The 18,584-nt window shown below is 38.1% G+C and overlaps 6 protein-coding genes across 6 annotated transcripts; 3 read left to right on the top strand and 3 right to left on the bottom strand.

Annotated features, from left to right (window-relative positions):
- Positions 1-323: 323 nt before the first annotated feature.
- ECM32 (RNA helicase) lies at positions 324-3,692 on the bottom strand (the record flags this gene model as incomplete). The annotated part of the gene is made up of 1 exon (XM_033910102.1): positions 324-3,692. The coding sequence occupies one exon, from the start codon at positions 3,690-3,692 to the stop codon at positions 324-326; it is 3,369 nt and encodes a 1,122-aa protein (XP_033765993.1).
- A 1,345-nt stretch (positions 3,693-5,037) lies between these two features.
- Positions 5,038-5,937, top strand: TMT1 (trans-aconitate 3-methyltransferase; the record flags this gene model as incomplete). The annotated part of the gene is made up of 1 exon (XM_033910101.1): positions 5,038-5,937. The coding sequence occupies one exon, from the start codon at positions 5,038-5,040 to the stop codon at positions 5,935-5,937; it is 900 nt and encodes a 299-aa protein (XP_033765992.1).
- A 296-nt stretch (positions 5,938-6,233) lies between these two features.
- On the top strand, positions 6,234-6,968 carry GRX4 (monothiol glutaredoxin GRX4; the record flags this gene model as incomplete). The annotated part of the gene is made up of 1 exon (XM_033910100.1): positions 6,234-6,968. The coding sequence occupies one exon, from the start codon at positions 6,234-6,236 to the stop codon at positions 6,966-6,968; it is 735 nt and encodes a 244-aa protein (XP_033765991.1).
- A 161-nt stretch (positions 6,969-7,129) lies between these two features.
- Positions 7,130-9,103, bottom strand: RAD24 (Rad24p; the record flags this gene model as incomplete). Its single annotated transcript, XM_033910099.1, has 1 exon — positions 7,130-9,103. One exon carries the CDS (start codon positions 9,101-9,103, stop codon positions 7,130-7,132), a length of 1,974 nt encoding a protein of 657 aa, XP_033765990.1.
- Positions 9,104-9,380: 277 nt separating this feature from the next.
- Positions 9,381-15,875, top strand: BRR2 (ATP-dependent RNA helicase BRR2; the record flags this gene model as incomplete). The annotated part of the gene is made up of 1 exon (XM_033910098.1): positions 9,381-15,875. The coding sequence occupies one exon, from the start codon at positions 9,381-9,383 to the stop codon at positions 15,873-15,875; it is 6,495 nt and encodes a 2,164-aa protein (XP_033765989.1).
- Positions 15,876-15,994: 119 nt separating this feature from the next.
- On the bottom strand, positions 15,995-18,325 carry RAD3 (TFIIH/NER complex ATP-dependent 5'-3' DNA helicase subunit RAD3; the record flags this gene model as incomplete). The annotated part of the gene is made up of 1 exon (XM_033910097.1): positions 15,995-18,325. The coding sequence occupies one exon, from the start codon at positions 18,323-18,325 to the stop codon at positions 15,995-15,997; it is 2,331 nt and encodes a 776-aa protein (XP_033765988.1).
- Positions 18,326-18,584: the final 259 nt, after the last annotated feature.

The following is an 18,584-nucleotide window of genomic DNA, read 5'->3' as shown; positions in this document are numbered from 1 at the left end:
TTTTTGCTTTTCTTTACTTTTTGCCTCCTCTCCCCGCGCCCCACCCGCAAAGAGGAAGCTATTTGCCACCGAGCTTCCTCTTTTGACTCAAGGCCGGAATGAAGTAGCTTCCGCAAATCTTCCCTCCAGTTTCCAAACAGGAAGCCCGTCACGTGGCTACGCTGCCCCCCCTTTTTTCCCTTGTGTTTTCGATCTACCGATTTTCTATTCTAATAACTGTCTATTATCTATCTATATCTATTTATCTCCGTCTTGCGCAATCAATACATAAACAGCGGATTTTTTTTCTGGTCATTTTCGATTATGTGCTCCCGCCTACCCGGCTAGTAAGCTGTGAGATCAGTGAATATGGCGTCTTGTTCCTCGAGGTAGGTAATGTAGTCCTTCCATAGTGGGTCTCCTTTTCTTAAGACATTCTTGTTACCCACCACAATTAGTCCGTGCTTGGCTCTTGTCAATGCCACGTTTAACCTTCTCTTGTCGCGTAAAAAGCCGATTTTGTTTTCGGTGTTATTTCTGACACATGAAAATATGATGAAAGATTTTTCGTGGCCTTGAAAGGAGTCTACGGTCGCGACGTGTAGGCCATTAATGATGTTAATCACATTGTTTTGCAGACTACTGGCGGCTCCTTGGGACCCAGCCGCGTTAAATAGCTCGATTTCATCATATTCTTGTTGCATAGAAATCTGTTTGGGGTTAATAATTACGTTTTTGGTCAAGATGTCAGACAGCAGATCACGCTGTGCAGAATAGGGCGTTATGACACCAATTTCTTCCAGCGGCACTTTCTTGTCTAACATTAGTATTTGGATAATCTTGACGATCTCTGCACATTCGTGTTTGTTTTCGTACGTAAACCCGACTATGTCCCTTTGCGTGCTTCTCACTCTGCTCTCGGGTCCCAAATCGCACTGGTAAAAAAACAACGGATGTTGCACGCCAAGCCATGCCTTTTGTTCCTCGGTCACACCGTCCTTCAATTCACCATTATAGATTTTCTTGATGGGGAATTCACTAATTTTTGGGTGCATTCTGTACTGCGTATCCAGCATTAGTGGGTTCTTGTATGTGCCATTAGACAAGACTCTTTCGAATAACGAGGTTTCCAGTTGAGGGATATTGCTGAAACTTGATAATTGCTTTTCGTCACCAACAAAGACGAAGTTTCTTATACCTGGTAAAGAAAGTGGGACTAAGGTTGAAGCTTCTGAAGACTGTGTGGCTTCATCCATTATTACCACAGGGCATTCTTTAATAACCTTTAGTTCACGACCACCTGCAGCGATGTTAGTTGTGAAAATGATTTGCGATTGAGATACGACCTTGTTGGTGATACGATTTTTTTCTTTGTAAAACTTCGTGTCCTCCGATTTGGAGATCATTTCGCCCCTACGGGTTCTGTTCGCCACAACTTGCATGTCTGGGGAAAGATTCTTATATACAATATTGTGGAGACAAATTTCGCCCAGTGGGTGATCGTCACTGTATTGATGTTCCTTTTTCTTCGACAAAATTCTTAAGATCTTTATCTGCGGTCTATTTTCCATAATCTTCTCGGCAATGTTATCAATAGCAATATTGGATGCGGCAACACACAATATTGGGAATGCATGGAATCTTTCAATCACTTGGATGATTATCTCTTCTATGGTTGATGTCTTACCTGTGCCAGGTGGGCCTTGTAGAATCGTAATGCTATTGTTTAAAACATGTTCCACTGCAGTCTTCTGAGATCTATTTAGCTTACCACTGGAAAACTTTAACCTATTATCGAAATATATCTCTTTAATAGGCTTCTGACCCAGCAATAGATCAATAAATTTTGGGTTTGTGATACGCGTCATGGCAAATAAAATTCTACTCGTCTGCGCAGAAGTTGGCAATAGCTTAAATTGAGATGAGCCGTTTTTCGTTGGCAAACTCAAATTATTCCACGAAAATAGTTCCACCAATAAAACGTATTTACCCCTTTGGATAGAAAGTTCTTTGATGAAAATATACCAAATTTGCTGTTCATCCTGGGTGCAAAAGAAAAAAGGTTGCCTTTCATTAAACGCTGGTCTACCGAGCGCAAGCAAATTTGCAGGCAGTAATTTTTCGAGTTCGGGATTATTGTTTTTGTCAACATTGATTATAAATGCTGTATCTTTTTCATTGCGGGGCCATAGTATGTTGAAGTTTTGAATAAAATCGTTCTCTAACTTCTGTTCCAAGAATAGAGCGAACGAGTAATCATTTAGGTATGCGTTCAAATCGGGGTATGATAAGGTCGGCTTGAAGGCATTATATTTGGTTAGTGGTTCACCCTCTTCATAAATAAGTTTCCCATCCTTGGTTTTTTCGACATTTTTACCTTGATGTAAACTTGTCTCTGATTTTTTTGATATTATTGCAGGTAATGATTTTTCCTTCAGCGCTGGTTTGTTAGCTTTCTTCTTCTGGTTTCGCGTTTTAGCAGTTGGAGTTGCGTTCTCATTTGGGCTAACACTAGGTTCTCTGGAAGATTCTGCATCAGAGCCGATTGTCCATTTACTGGTTTTCTTATCCACCTGATTATTTGGTTTCTTGCTAAGTGCACTCTTTCTGCTAGTTGAATTTGGTCTGGCTTCTCGTGCATTCTTATTACTCGTTTTATTATTGCTGTTAGTCTTTTGGTCTGCATATTCTTTTTTACCCTTTTTCAAAGTAGTAGCACTACTGGTACCTAACCCGCTTCCATTCGAAACTTTTGGTTGCGGTAATTGACGTTTATCGACCGATTTGGTTTTGCTTTTTACGTCAGAGTTTGTTGTAGCGCGACCACTGGCTTTTTTTCTGGCCTCTGGTATATGTTTCGTATTACGGCTATTATTTCTAGTGTTTGTTTTGTTCTCCTTCTCCTTCCCTACCCCATTTCCACTATTTTTTTTGTTATTTATCTTATTTCCTTTCCCTTTGTTTCCCTTTGACAAGCTAAGATTATTCCTACTAGTCTCCGATTTGCTTACTTTTGCAGCAATTTCTGGATCGCTTTCCACTGCTTTGAACCCTTTAAAATTTCTTAGACTTAAGTTGCTAGAGCTTTGAATAGTACTATTCTCTTTCTTAACTTCATAAGCGATCCTGCTTATTTTGGCCTCGAAAGTTTCCTTTTTCTCCTTCTTAGTCTTCCCACCCTCCTTACCCTTCTTTCCTCTACCGACCCTTCTGCCGCCCTTTTTTCTAGGCTTTCTAGTGCTATTTGGTGTTTCGTTTAGTCCCAGGTAGATGTATAAGAATCTTCCACTTTTTTCAGAGACAAAGTCTTTAGCTTTGTTCGACTTCTGCAAGCATTTGTCACAGAGTACTTCTCCATTCCTATATACATTCAAATTCGACTCTTCCCCACAGTCATCACAACAACATTCCCTGACTTTCACATACTTTTCCCAAAATTTCAATATGGAGCCGTTTTGTAATGAATAGCTGGTTGATGGACGCTCCGTTTCTGAATATTCTTTTCGGAAGCACGAATTACAAAGCAAAATCATATCTTCACCTCCAAATCTAATGATTTGAAGTTGATGTATATTTTTATCTTGGCATTCCTCACAGCAAATCTCTTCATCATTAGAAGCATCAAGTACTGTTTTATGTCTCGTCGTTGAGAGATGCTTCATCATTTGCTCAGCATTTAAAGCTTGGCTACACGTTCTGCACTGATAATCCATCGTGCAGTATTTCTTAATCAGCTGAACTTCCTAAATCGTTACAATTCTGCTTGAACATTTTGTATGCTGAACCTACATTACATATCATTCTTAAACATTTTCAACCTTTAACTGACATGCAAATAGTAGCCATTACCCGGCCTCAGTATCAGGACAAGGCAGAAATATAAAATAGAACAATAGCAGTTTCTCCATAACTCTTCGTAATGAAAATCAAATAAAGTGTAACCAATTCACGATAGCATTGAAAGTATGGGTTATGACCACCATATTTATTTTACGATTCTTGTGGAATGAGGGCAGTTGTACATAATTTATTTCCTTTAGGAGATGAAGTTTTTCAAGTAAGATTAAGATAAAAATGATACCTGTATGAGCACAAGCTTTGAGTCTCCTTGTTATGCCCATTCCCATGTTCAAATAATTTCATTTGCTAATAATTTCAAAAAGAGATTAATCGCTTCGCTTAAAAGTGCATAAACAAAAGCAGGTAAGCTTGGTATTGGTGATATCAAATTTACAGTATAATGCAATTTTAATCAATACAGTTGATTTTACTACTTTATGTTAGTATGGCAATAAAGGCCTCTCCAATCTTTGGATACCACTTTACCCAAACGGCCAAATTTCTATAAAGCTACATTGGTTCCCATAAGAATGACAATGTTTGGGCTGCAAATTTTGTGTGCTTCTTGAGGGCGACATATGAGGTTAGGATGTAAACCCGCCAGAATATGTTCACACTAATGGCCTATTATCGTAAACACTCGAATCAGTTCTGTATTCTGCAATTGCTTCACGTTGAAATTCTTATAACGATGACATGCCAGTTATAGATCTACAGGTAGGCTTATAACACTTAGATAATAATTCTGATGTTTAAAAAGAGATGTGAGTGCCACACTAATATTCAAAGACTTTATATTTTTATTGCCTCTACATCGTTTATGCATATTTTATTCTCGAATACCATCTGCGGATTATTCTTGTAGAATATTTCTTCAATAACGCTTGCTTTGATTAAAGTAGGGGAAAAGTTTTTTATAACGTCATGCATTGTCAAATGACTAATACAAAGAGTGTCCTACCATCCTATTCAATTACAAGTCGGGTGCAATTTTGAATTTGTTTGCTATGAATGAGTCACGGCTTATGTATTGATGTTGATTATTACTTACAGTACCATCTTTTTTTTCTGGATTTCCGAAAGTTTATCTACTTTATTTTCTTCTCTATAAAGGAAAAAGAATGTAAATGATTCAGTATATCTTAGGCTGTAGCAGTTTTTGTGAGTTTTTATGAGAATTATAGTCTTTCAGTAAGATAATAAAATTACGTGATAATAATGTCTACCTTTTCTGCTTCTGATTTCAACTCGAAAAGATACTCCTCTTCAAGACCTTCCTATCCTTCCGATTTCTACAAGATAATTGATGCATACCATGATGGAGAAAGAAAACTACTCGTCGATGTTGGGTGTGGACCAGGTACTGCCACTTTACAGATGGCTAAGGAGTTGAAACTATTTGACCGAATTATTGGGAGTGATCTTTCTGCCACCATGATTAAGACTGCGGAAGCTATAAAGGAAGGAAGTTCTGATACATACAAGAACGTTTCATTTAAAATTTCCTCCAGTGATAACTTCGAATTTCTAGGCGCAGACTTAGTGGATAAACAGACGGTCGATATGATCACCGCTGTAGAATGCGCCCATTGGTTTGATTTCGAAAGGTTTCAGCAATCCGTTTATGCCAATTTGAGGAAAGACGGCACCATCGCTATTTGGGGCTATGCGGACCCAATATTTCCAGACTATCCTGAATTTGATGATCTAATGATTGAAGTTCCATATGGGAAGGAAACCCTGGGGCCTTATTGGGAACAACCGGGCAGATCTCGCCTTCGCAACATGCTAAGAGACTCCCACTTGGACCCGGCACGTTTCCATGATATTCAGGTTTCATATTTTTGTGCAGAAGATGTAAGGGATGAGGTAAAACTCCGCCAGCATACAGAGAAACCATTGCTAATCAGAAAGCAAGTTACTCTAGTCGAGTTTGCAGAATACGTCAAAACCTGGAGTGCCTACCATCAGTGGAAGCAGGATCCAAAGAACAAAGACAAAGAGGACGTGGCAGATTGGTTTATTAAAGAGTCCCTGAGACGAAGGCCGGAACTTACCGCCAATACCAAAATTGAAGTTGTTTGGAATACTTTTTACAAGCTTGGTAAAAGGATCTAAGTATTTTGGCCAATAAGCATTTGATTCGTGAATTTTTAGTAAGAGCGCGCGCTTTGATTGGTGGAGCCTCGCGACGTTCACAGATGACCTGGAAAAAGTTACCATATCTGGAGATTGGTTAATATTTAGCTTAAGTAGCATATCAAGACTGTACCAGTTGAATTACCTTTTAATCCGTTACTATCAAGGACGTTAATTGGTTTTCCCGGTAAAATTATTGTTGTTTTTGGGTTCTGAGCTTATTTTATTTTTCCATTTACATATAGCTGAATTTCTGCGCTCTTTCTCCAAGAAATATGGCTGTAGTTGAAATAACAAGCCAGGACCAATTTACGCAACTTACCACTACAAGTGCTGCTAATAAACTCATCGTTTTGTATTTTCAAGCTCAATGGGCCGATCCTTGCAAAAGTATGAGCCAGGTGCTTGAAGCTGTCAGTGAAGAAGTTAACCAAGAGGATGTCCGATTTTTATCAATAGATGCTGACAAACATCCAGAAATATCAGACCTTTTTGAAATTGCAGCCGTACCATACTTCGTCTTCATTCAAAATGGCACTATCGTGAAAGAGATTTCAGGCGCAGATCCGAAGGAGTTTGTGAGAAGCTTAGAAGCTCTCTCGAGTGGTTCTGCCTCACTAGGGAGCAATGCTAAGGGTCCTACATCTGCTTCAGATGAGGAAAACAGTGGGTGTTCCGATGATGAAGAGGTTGAAACCGAAGAAGAAATAAACGCAAGGCTGGTGAAGCTAGTGCAAGCTGCGCCTGTGATGCTGTTCATGAAGGGAAGTCCATCAGAACCCAAGTGCGGATTCTCTAGACAGTTAGTAGGTATTCTCAGAGAACATCAAATAAGGTTTGGATTTTTTGATATATTAAGAGATGATAACGTTAGACAAAGCCTGAAGAAGTTTTCTGATTGGCCTACTTTCCCTCAGTTATATATCAACGGGGAATTCCAAGGAGGTTTGGATATTATTAAGGAATCTATAGAAGAAGATCCTGAATATTTCCAACATGCTCTACAGTAAGAATAATCTTCTTGTAGTGAAATCTCTATACATACATACATATGTATATTGTATGTATATACGTATATTTATTTATTTATTCCAAAGGTATAACATGCATAAATTAATGTAAAATATTGCTAATTGTTTAAACAATCTCTTCAAACACAAACGGTAGAAAGTTAGAGTACTTCCAGATCCGAATCTGAAAGTGACTCACTGATGACTGGCGCATTACGTGGTTGTCTTTGAGACAGCATTTCATAAAGCGATTCGTCCTCATCGCTCCTCCCAAATGTTTCATTACCAATATTATTGCTGTCATCGCTATCGACAATAGGGTCATCGTTAAAGGAGGCCTCTCCATCTTCAAGGCCGTCATTCACCATCATTACATTCTTTTCATATTGGTCAATCAAAACGCGAAGTCTTCTGTCCCTTTCCCTTTTTTGGTCTTCTAAATGGTCCGAATTACTGCTATCGTTGTCCATCAATGGTGTTAGTCCATCCTCTACAGATAGTGCTTCAATAGGCCCGCCTATCCGATCCATCATGTCGATACCGTTCTCTATCTTCATTAAATCACTGAATTTGTCCATGGTTTGTTTGAGCTCCAAAGAGTCAGCCGGAAGATTTTTTAAATAATAGAGCATGGACTTTTTTTTATAGCTCTGAAACTTCCTAATTAAAGGTGCATAGTAACCAAATTCCATAGTTATATTCCTGAAAGAATGGACTGCGCCATATTTATAAAGGTTAACATTTAACCAATCCTCAGATTGAACTTTGAATGAATTTTGTAATTTCCTAACTTTCCATTCTCTAGGAAAATAAACCGTCCCATGGTTATGGCCCTCCTTGCTGATGTTACGAAATATTTTGCGCACTTCCCGTAAACTGTACTCATTGGGCTCTGGCAGACCGTTCATAGTATCACATTCACTCAAGCAATCTACAATTGATGATGCATCAGAGATGCTAAATTTGCCTCTATTAAATGTATTGTAGTTCTCTAATATTCCTAGTTTGAAATCCTGCTTTGATAACAAACCGTTGGAATTCTTGAAAAGGTTATTAATCATATCGTTATCGTTCTTCGTGCTATGCGAACCGTGAATAACCTTCCCAATAGCATGAAAGTATGATATGGTGGATTCCCGTGTTGAAATGGGCAAATTTCCACTTGAGGTCGCCCAAAATTGAAGACTAGTAATTGCTGACCTGATATCGCCGGTCTCTCGTGCGATAAAATCTATGACTTCCTGTCTTTTATTCCATTTATTTTTCTCCTTCAACATTTTCATATTCTGAACACAAATAAGTTTCAAGTGTTTCTTCAATAAAGTGCTATTAATTGGATTAAACTTAATTCTTTTCAACCTCGAATGCATCAATATTTCTTTGCTCATGATGGTTTCTGCACTAAACGTATAATCAATTCCAAACCTGCGATAGTTACTATCATTCTCTGGAATTTCACATTCTGTTACGCATATCACAAGGGGGGGTAATAGAGGCTCTGAACTATATAGCCACTGCAATATAAGTTGTTGAAATCGACGTCTTGTGTCTATATGAAAGACGTTTGGTAGGTCCTCAATAAGTATCAATGATAGGTTGGACATCACAAGATACCTTGCACCTTTTAAAAACTCACTAAAGCTTTCCATCTGAGGAAGATCGTTGACTATGCAATCACCTCTGAACTCGGTCACTTCATGGTCGTTCGAGATCCCTCGAAGGGACATTAAGTTGCTTTTTTGTCTATATTTAGGAACTAAAATTTTTGAAAGCTCTTTTATGACTGTACTTTTGGAGCATCCACTAGGGCCAGAGAGTAGCAGGATTCTATGCTTGGCGTCAGGCAAAAACATGGCATCTAAAGCTTCTCGTACATCTTTAAGCTTTCTTTTATGAATGGCCACCTGCTCCAAACAAGTGGGCTTAAATCTTTCTTGCCACTGTTCACCGCCGTTCTCATCAATATTTGGGGAGGTATCAACTACATCTTGCTTGGAAAGGGATTCACGCTCTGTGCTTCTAGCATTACGTACTGGCGAGGTCGGTCTAGATGAGTTCCATTTTGTGATTTGTGAGCCCAACGAACTGAGACTGTATTGTAATGAGGGCCGTTTGTTCAAATTCAAACTATCCATATCATTCAGATAGGAACAAGCTTGATAATCTAGCAGCGCTGAATCATATACTACAGGCACATTAGTGATGACCTCTCAGATATTATGTGGGTATGCCTCTTCGACGACCAATTGAATAATATCGCTATATACGAGAATATTGAAAATTTATGCTACTAAAGCCATTTCTACTAAAAAGGAATACGCTTGTAATAATAACCTTGACTAAGATAATACAACCGTAAAATATAGAGCAACTTGCCTCGAAAAAATCACCATAAACCTTCCCTAAATAAAAATGACTGAGCACGAAACGAGGGATAAGGTCAAAAAAATTAGAGAGATCTATCGTTATGATGAGATGTCCAATAAGGTGTTGAAAGTCGATAAGCGCTTTATGAATATCAGCCAAAATCCCCAGAGGGACGCGGAAATATCACAGCCAAAGTCTATGAGTGGCAGAATTAGTGCTAAAGATATGGGGCAGAGCCTGCGCAGTAATGTTAATAAGGAAATAAAAGAAAGTGATGTCGCTGTGGAAAAAACTGAAAAGAGCACATCTTTAAGAAAAATCCAACAGCATAGTACCATTTTGAACTCCTCCTCCAATTTCAGGTTACACTATTATCCAAAGAGTCCCTCAAATGTTGAAGTTTACGAGCAGGTTTTGCTGTGGGTTACAGAAGTTTTAGGTAATGATATACCCCATGACCTTATTATTGGAACTGCAGACATACTTATCAAACAATTGAAAGAAAATGAAGAAAATGGAGACGGTAATATTGAAAAGCGAAAGGAAAAGATCCAGGATGAGTTGGGCATCAATATAAATACCCCAAAGTTTACCGAGTTAGTCAAACTTATGAAAAACCTTACCGATTATGAAATTCATCCTGACAAAACCGATAAGCAAGCAGTGGCGATTCTTGCCGATGATGAAAAATCAGATGAGGAAGAAGTGGCAGAACTGTCTAATAACACCAATGTTCTTGAGAGAGAAATCAACGATGATGATGAGGAGGAGGAGGAGGAATATGATCATAATGGCGTTGAAGTCAACCTCAAAACAACGAATAACAGGGCATTGCCAAATATTGAAAACGATATAATCAAGCTTTCTGATGATAAAAGAAGTAATATTGAGAGCATTCCGATATATTCAATTGATGAATTCTTTTTGCAGAGAAAACTTCGGTCGGAGCTTGATTATAAGGATACTTCTGCAATACAAGACCTTTCAGAGAAGATTTTGCATGAGATTAAAAGTTATGAGCGTAATCCAGTAGCGTTGGAGCAGAAGTTGGTTTATCTGCTTGACTTCGAGAATATACCACTGGCTGAATTTATTCTTAAGAATAGATCTGCAATCTTTTGGGGCATACGGCTAGCAAAGAGCACAGAGAATGAAATACCGAACGTAATAGAGGAAATGGTTGTAAATGGCTTGGACGATCTTGTTGAACAGTACAAATTTAGAAACACTGCTTTCGCAAAGCGTGAACTTGATTCTGGTGACGATCAGCCACAGTCTTCGGAAGCAAAAAGGACAAAATTCAGTAATCCAGCAATACCGCCCGTTGTAGATTTGGAAAAGATTAGGTTTGATGAAAGTTCTAAATTAATGACCGTTACAAAAGTATCCCTGCCGGAAGGATCGTTCAAAAGAGTGAAACCACAGTATGACGAAATACATATTCCAGCCCCGAAGAAGCCTGTTATTGATTATGAGTTGAAAGAAATTGCTTCTTTGCCAGCTTGGTGTCAGGAGGCGTTTCCTTCATCGGAAACAATGTCATTCAATCCTATACAATCAAAGGTCTTTAACGCAGCATTCGAAGGTGATTCAAACATGTTAATATGTGCGCCTACTGGTTCAGGTAAGACTAATATTGCTTTATTAACTATATTGAAAGCTTTGTCCCATTATTATAACCCGACAACGAAAAGCTTGAACCTTTCTGCGTTTAAAATTGTTTATATAGCACCTTTGAAAGCATTAGTGCAGGAACAAGTGCGAGAATTTCAAAGGAGATTGGCCTTTTTAGGAATAAAAGTTGCTGAATTGACTGGTGATTCTAGGCTTAGCAGAAAACAAATTGAAGAGACGCAAATTTTAGTTTCTACGCCAGAGAAGTGGGACATAACTACTAGAAATTCAAATAATCTGGCTATCGTAGAACTAGTTCATTTGTTGATTATAGATGAAATACACTTGTTGCATGATGAAAGAGGACCAGTGTTGGAGAGTATTGTCGCTAGAACATTTTGGGCTTCCAAATATGGCCAGGAGTGCCCGAGAATTATAGGTCTTTCTGCAACTTTACCAAATTATGAGGATGTCGGGAGGTTTTTAAGGGTTCCTAAGGAAGGATTATTTTATTTTGATTCCTCATTTAGACCATGTCCACTATCTCAACAGTTTTGTGGAATCAAGGAACGAAACTCCTTGAAAAAGCTGAAAGCTATGAACGATGTTTGTTATGAGAAGGTTTTAGAATCCATCAATGAAGGCAATCAAATAATCGTGTTTGTTCACTCACGAAAAGAAACATCACGAACAGCGACATGGTTAAAGAAGAAGTTTATGGAAGAGAACATTGCTCATAAACTAACCAAAAATGATTCAGGATCGAAGCAGATTTTAAAGACAGAAGCTGCGAACGTGATTGATCCAAGTCTAAGAAAATTAATTGAAAGTGGTATAGGGACGCATCACGCCGGGCTGGCTAGGAATGACAGATCTCTATCTGAAGATCTGTTTGCTGACGGATTATTGCAAGTATTGGTGTGCACTGCGACGTTGGCATGGGGTGTTAATCTCCCTGCTCATACAGTTATTATAAAAGGAACAGATGTTTATTCACCTGAAAAGGGGTCCTGGGAACAACTTTCTCCACAGGACGTACTTCAAATGTTAGGTAGAGCAGGTAGACCGAGGTATGACACATTTGGGGAAGGTATTATAATAACAGATCAATCAAACATTCAATATTATCTCTCGGTTTTAAATCAGCAATTGCCCATAGAATCACAATTCGTTTCAAAATTGGTTGACAATTTAAATGCTGAAGTTGTCGCTGGTAATATTAAATGCAGAAGTGATGCTGTAAATTGGTTGTCGTATACTTACTTATATGTCAGAATGTTAGCTTCCCCTACGCTTTATAAAATACCTGATATTTCAGAAGATAGGCAATTGAAAAAGTTTAGAGAAAGTTTGATTCATTCAGCCCTAGGCATTTTGAAAGAACAAGAGTTGGTGTTATACGATGCTGAAAACGATGTGGTTGAGGCAACAGATCTAGGAAATATAGCGTCGTCATTTTACATAAACCATGCATCTATGAATGTTTACAATAGAGAGTTAGATGAACACACAACACAGATTGATCTTTTTAGAATATTTGCAATGTCAGAAGAGTTTAAGTACATATCGGTAAGATACGAAGAGAAGAGAGAACTGAAACAACTTCTAGAAAAAGCTCCTATTCCTATTAGAGAAGACATTGATGATCCATTAGCAAAAGTGAACGTTCTACTGCAATCTTATTTTTCCCAGCTAAAGTTCGAGGGTTTTGCACTAAATGCTGATATGGTTTTTATTCACCAAAATGCGGGTAGGCTATTACGTGCTATGTTTGAAATATGCTTGAAGAGAGGGTGGGGACATCCTACGCGGATGTTGCTAAATTTTTGTAAGTCTGCCACAACGAGAATGTGGCCAACAAACTCTCCTTTAAGACAGTTCAAAAAATGTCCTGTTGAGGTCATTAAAAGGCTGGAAGCTTCCACAGTACCATGGGGAGATTATCTACAACTAGAAACACCTGCCGAAGTTGGCCGTGCAATCAGATCTGAAAAATATGGGAAGCAGGTTTACGATTTATTGAGAAGGTTTCCTAAAATATCCGTAACATGTAATGCTCAGCCTATTACTCGTAGCGTTATAAGGTTCAACGTTGAAATAATAGCCGACTGGATGTGGGATATGAAAATACATGGTTCCCTTCAACCTTTTTTGCTCATGCTAGAAGATACTGATGGCGATTCGATACTTTTTTATGACCTACTATTTATCACTCCAGATATGATGGGGCGGGAATTTACCTTTTCCTTTACTCACGAGTTAAAGCAGCACAATCAAAATAACTTACCACCTAATTTCTTCCTTACTGTGATATCTGAAAACTGGTGGCATAGTGAATCCGAGATTCCAGTTTCCTTCAGTGGTTTTAAGCTTCCGAATAAATTTCCTCCTCCCACTCCCCTTCTGGAGAATATTAATATTTCAACATCAGAGCTTGGCAACGATGATTTTTCCGAAGTATTTGGATTCAAAACTTTCAACAAGATCCAGAGCCAGGTTTTCGAATCTCTCTACAATTCGAATGACTCGGTGTTTGTAGGTTCAGCAAAGGGCTCGGGTAAAACGGCCATAGCTGAATTAGCGTTGCTAAATCACTGGAGACAGAATAAAGGAAGAGCGGTTTATATCAATTCGTCTGAAAAAAAAATTGATGCTGTGCTATCCGAGTGGAATAAAAGGTTATCTCATCTTGCTGGTGGAAAGACCATTAATAAGCTGGGAAATGATCCTTCACTAAATTTAAGACTATTAGCAAAAAGTCATGTTCTCTTGGCTACCCCTGTGCAATTTGAGCTTTTGTCACGTCGCTGGAGGCAAAGAAAAAACATCCAAAGTTTAGAATTGGTGATATATGATGACGCTCATGAGATTAGTCAAGGTGTTTATGGTGCAGTCTATGAAACGCTAATTTCCAGAATGATATTTATAGCTACCCAACTTGAAAAGAAAATTCGATTTGTTTGCCTGTCGAATTGTTTGGCAAATGCTCGTGATTTTGGTGAATGGGCTGGTATGACAAAGTCAAACATATATAACTTTTCTCCAAGCGAAAGAGTTGAACCTCTCGAAATAAACATTCAGTCATTTAAAGATGTTGAACACATATCGTTCAATTCTTCGATGCTTCAAATGGCATTTGAAGCATCTGCTGCTGCTGCGGCAAATCGAAATTCTAGCTCGGTGTTCCTATCATCCAGAAAAGATTGTGTTGAAGTTGCGTCTGCATTTATGAGGTTTTCAAAAGCAATACAATGGGATATGTTGAATGCCGAAGAAGAGCAAGTCGTAGCGTACGTTGAAAAATTGACAGATAGCCATTTAAGGGCGCCTTTAAAACATGGTGTGGGTATTCTGTATAAGGGGATGGCACCAAATGACGAAAGAATCGTAAAAAAGTTATTCGAATACGGTGCAGTATCAGTTTTACTCATTTCTAAGGATTGCTCCGCTTTCGCTTGTAAAACTGATGAAGTGATTATACTAGGGACCAACTTTTACGATGGTGCAGAGCATAAATATATGTCATATACCATAAATGAACTTTTAGAAATGGTGGGACTAGCTAATGGTAACGATTCAATGGCTGGTAAGGTTTTAATTTTGACGAGTCACAACATGAAGACCTACTACAAGAAGTTTTTAATTGAGCCCCTGCCTACTGAGAGTTTTTTACAGTATATCATTCATGATACTTTGAACAACGAGATTGCAAATTCTATTATACACAGCAAACAAGATTGTGTTGACTGGTTTACTTATTCGTATTTCTATCGCCGTATCCATGTGAATCCAAGCTATTATGGTGTAAGGGATACATCCCCATATGGCATTTCAGTTTTTTTAACCAATCTAGTTGAAACCAGTTTGAACGACTTGGTTGAATCATCTTTTATTGAGATTGATGATACAGAAACTGAAACAAAAGCAGAAGTTAAAGGAGGAGATGATGAAGCAACTGAAATGATCTCTGCCTTGAATAACGGGTTGATTGCTTCTCATTATGGTGTATCCTTTTTCACTATTCAGTCATTCGTTTCCTCTTTATCGAATACGTCAACACTTAAAGATATGTTGTATGTTCTTTCCACAGCGGTTGAATTCGAAAGTATCCCACTTAGAAAGGGCGACAGAGCATTACTTGTCAGATTAAGTAAAAAACTACCATTAAAATTTCCTGGCGACGCTTCTTCTGATTCTGTGAGCTTGAAAGTTTTCCTGTTGTTACAAGCGTATTTTTCACGTGTTGAATTACCTGTAGACTTTCAAAATGATTTAAGAGACATTTTAGAAAAGGTCGTTTCATTAATTAACGTTGTGGTTGATATTCTTTCAGCAAACGGATATTTGAATGCCACTACCGCCATGGACTTGGCGCAGATGTTGATTCAAGGTGTATGGGATGTTGATAACCCGCTGAGGCAGATCCCGCACTTCAACAATAAGATTCTGGAAAAATGTAAAGAAATTAACGTTGAGACGGTTTATGATATAATGGCTCTTGAGGACGATGAGAGGGATGAAATTCTAACGCTCACTGGTTCACAGCTTGCTCAGGTCGCCGCGTTTGTCAACAATTACCCCAACGTTGAACTTACTTATTCGTTGAATAATTCTGATTCCTTAACTTCAGGTGCAAAACAAAAAATTACCATTCAATTAACAAGAGATGTTGAACCTGAAAGTTTGCAAGTAACTTCCGAAAAGTATCCATTTGATAAACTAGAAGGTTGGTGGTTAGTTTTAGGTGACGTCTCTGAAAAGGAACTTTATGCTATCAAGAAAGTTACTTTAAATAAGGAGACTCAACACTATGAATTAGAATTTGATACTCCGACATCTGGTAAACATAACTTAACCATTTGGTGCGTCTGTGATTCATATCTTGACGCAGATAAAGAATTGTCATTTGAGATAAATGTGAAGTAAACCCACTGTTTAGTCCTAAATACCTCAAAGGGTTTTTTTATATATATCTAAGAGGTTTTTTTGTGGCTATGTAATCCAATTGCCGCATATATAGTTTATATCAATAGAGCATCATTGCGTCACTGCATTTCTATATCTTCATCTTCATCCTGTTCTCCTTCTTTGTTTTTGCTTTCAATAAATCCACCCTTGTCTTTTCTGCTATTTTGGTGCTTTATCAAATCTTCATAACTCCAAACAGATACACCTTCTTGGTCTTTAGGATCTGTCGGTTGAGCCATCGTTCTTAAGAATTGTTTGGTATTGGATATGGCCATGTCGGTTGAAAGGTTTAAGTCAGCATCTGACAAACCTTGAGCAATCCATTTTGGTAACTGACTTCTTTTTCTTGAAAATCTACGGTCTGCCAGTACCATTACACCATAATCGTCCTTCCCTCTTAGAACTCTCCCCAAACATTGCGCCGCATGTCTCATTGCATCAAAAGATAAGAAGTCATTTTCTCTGATGCGATAATTTTCCCTCATGAATTCTAAACGAGCTTTCAAAATGCGTGATTCTGTGTATTGAAACGGGATACCTATCATCAACACGGTTCTGCCATATTGATGATCAAAATCGATACCTTCAGATACCTTGCCTCTAGCAACAGAAAGCAAAATTGCACCACGCCCGTTTGAGCAGGCTTTTCTGTAGGTCTCCAGAGCTAGAGATGTTTCTTGAGCATCAGGAGTCTCAACTAGAATTAATTTATGCTTCCAAACCTCGTCAAGAATACCCATTGTTTGCCACATCGAAACAATACTTTCCATATACAGATATGAGGGGAAAAACACAACCATTCCATCGGGCGTAATCTTGGCAAATTCAACTAACATAGAGCCGTAATTACGAACAATACTAGGATCGTTTCTAATTTCAAATCTTGAAGAAATTGCAACTTGATCGGAGCCCTTGGTAATAATCATTGGTAGGAATGATTTTTTCGCTAGGGTCATGGCGTATGATTTTTGTAAGACTGTTTTAAAGTTTAACATTCTTGGATACATGTCTAATGGTGATATAGTCCCCGAAGTGATAATAACAGAGGAAAACCTCTCGAAGACTGGTTTAATGGCAATCGATGCATCTAAGCAAGTAAATCTCATAATCGGATTCGGAACTGCAGCATTTTCAATTTCATATGGTTCAATAATCAGCAAGAACCCTTCCTCATATGTTGATATAAGCGTAGCAAATGTCGCTATGTCTTTCAATGCAGTGAAATCTTCTACCTCTGTAACTTCTAAAGTTCTTACAAGCAATGATAACCTTTCTGAACAAAAGCGAAGGGGTTTTCGTTCTATAAAAGTTAATTGTTTTAAATGCTGCAGAAACGATTTTGGTGTTTCTGAAATAACATGAAGAACTTTCATTCTGGTCTTCAGATATTCTATCAGCCTCTTTAAAAATGAAACAAAATGTTCAGCTCTCCGTATATTCCCCGGGATTGCTTCAGTTAGAAGATCTTGGGGCAAAACAGGCGTTTCCACATATGGCTCTTCCTGGTCGGTAAGAATATCTGCAGAATGCAGACCTTGAACTAGTTTTTCGTATTCATCCTGTAGTTTCTGCGAGTCAACCTTTCTCACCTCGGAAATACGTTCATCTAACGCATTAGCACCTCGTGTGGCTCTTCTCAATGCATCTGTTGTCAAGTCTAACGACAGGGATTCAATACACACATTATCAATATTGTGTGCCTCATCGAAAATGACAATGCTATCTTTTGAAACCTCGTTGGAAACTCTTTCAGCAATTTTAGGATCTAATAGATAATGGTAAGAATAAATAATAATGTTACAAAGAGAAATCATACGACGAACAATAAAATATGGACAAAGTGTTTTTTCTTCGCAGTACTTCAAAAGTTTTTCAAAAGAAAATACGCCCTTTGGTAGATAATCTTCTACTTCAATATTGTACAAATTTTCATGGTATTCACACAATTCTACATTGGCCTCTGGATCTTCCTCCAATTTTCTCTTCGCCTGTCCATTTGTCATTCTACGGCATTTTTCATCGACTACTGTACCTTTTCGTTCCTTACTCACTTCAGGATGCAGACACAAATTTTTCCTTGATGTCAAGCCAAGACCTCGAAAATCCTCTTGATAGCCCAGTTCTTTAGTTCTGTAATCCATGAGATTCTCCAATTCTACTAAAGCTTTTTCGATTTCAGACATAGTACGAGAACAGTATATGATTTTTCTATGTTCGGGATAGTGTATCTGGTAAGCGATTGTGAGAGATAGCAATGAGACGGTTTTACCTGTTCCTGAAGGCATCTCCAAGATACTGTTTCCACCTACATCCAGGGTTCTTTTAATGTCGCACATATAATTATACTGCTCCGGATATATCTTGGGATAAGGGAAAAGCACTGGTAAATCATCTATATAAAACTTCATTGTTTCTAATCTTCTTAAAGTATAGTAAAATGGGGATAGCAGTGACCTTCAACCCAAGATGATTTATGGTGTCTCTGTGAATGGCTAACAGTACTTTATCAACTCAAAGATATACATATATATGTATATGTGTTTATTATATACAGACTAGAGATTCCTTTTCAGAAGCAATGTGGCATAAAGTACTCTACTTTAAATTTTCATATATTTCATATACATTGCTTAAACGCCGTCGCCCATGATTAATATAAGATTTAAC

This window comes from Saccharomyces paradoxus, chromosome V (genome assembly GCF_002079055.1).
Source record: "Saccharomyces paradoxus chromosome V, complete sequence".
Taxonomy (NCBI): domain Eukaryota; kingdom Fungi; phylum Ascomycota; class Saccharomycetes; order Saccharomycetales; family Saccharomycetaceae; genus Saccharomyces; species Saccharomyces paradoxus.
Note: the sequence above shows the minus strand (reverse complement) of the source record. Positions and strands in the feature narration are given on the sequence as shown.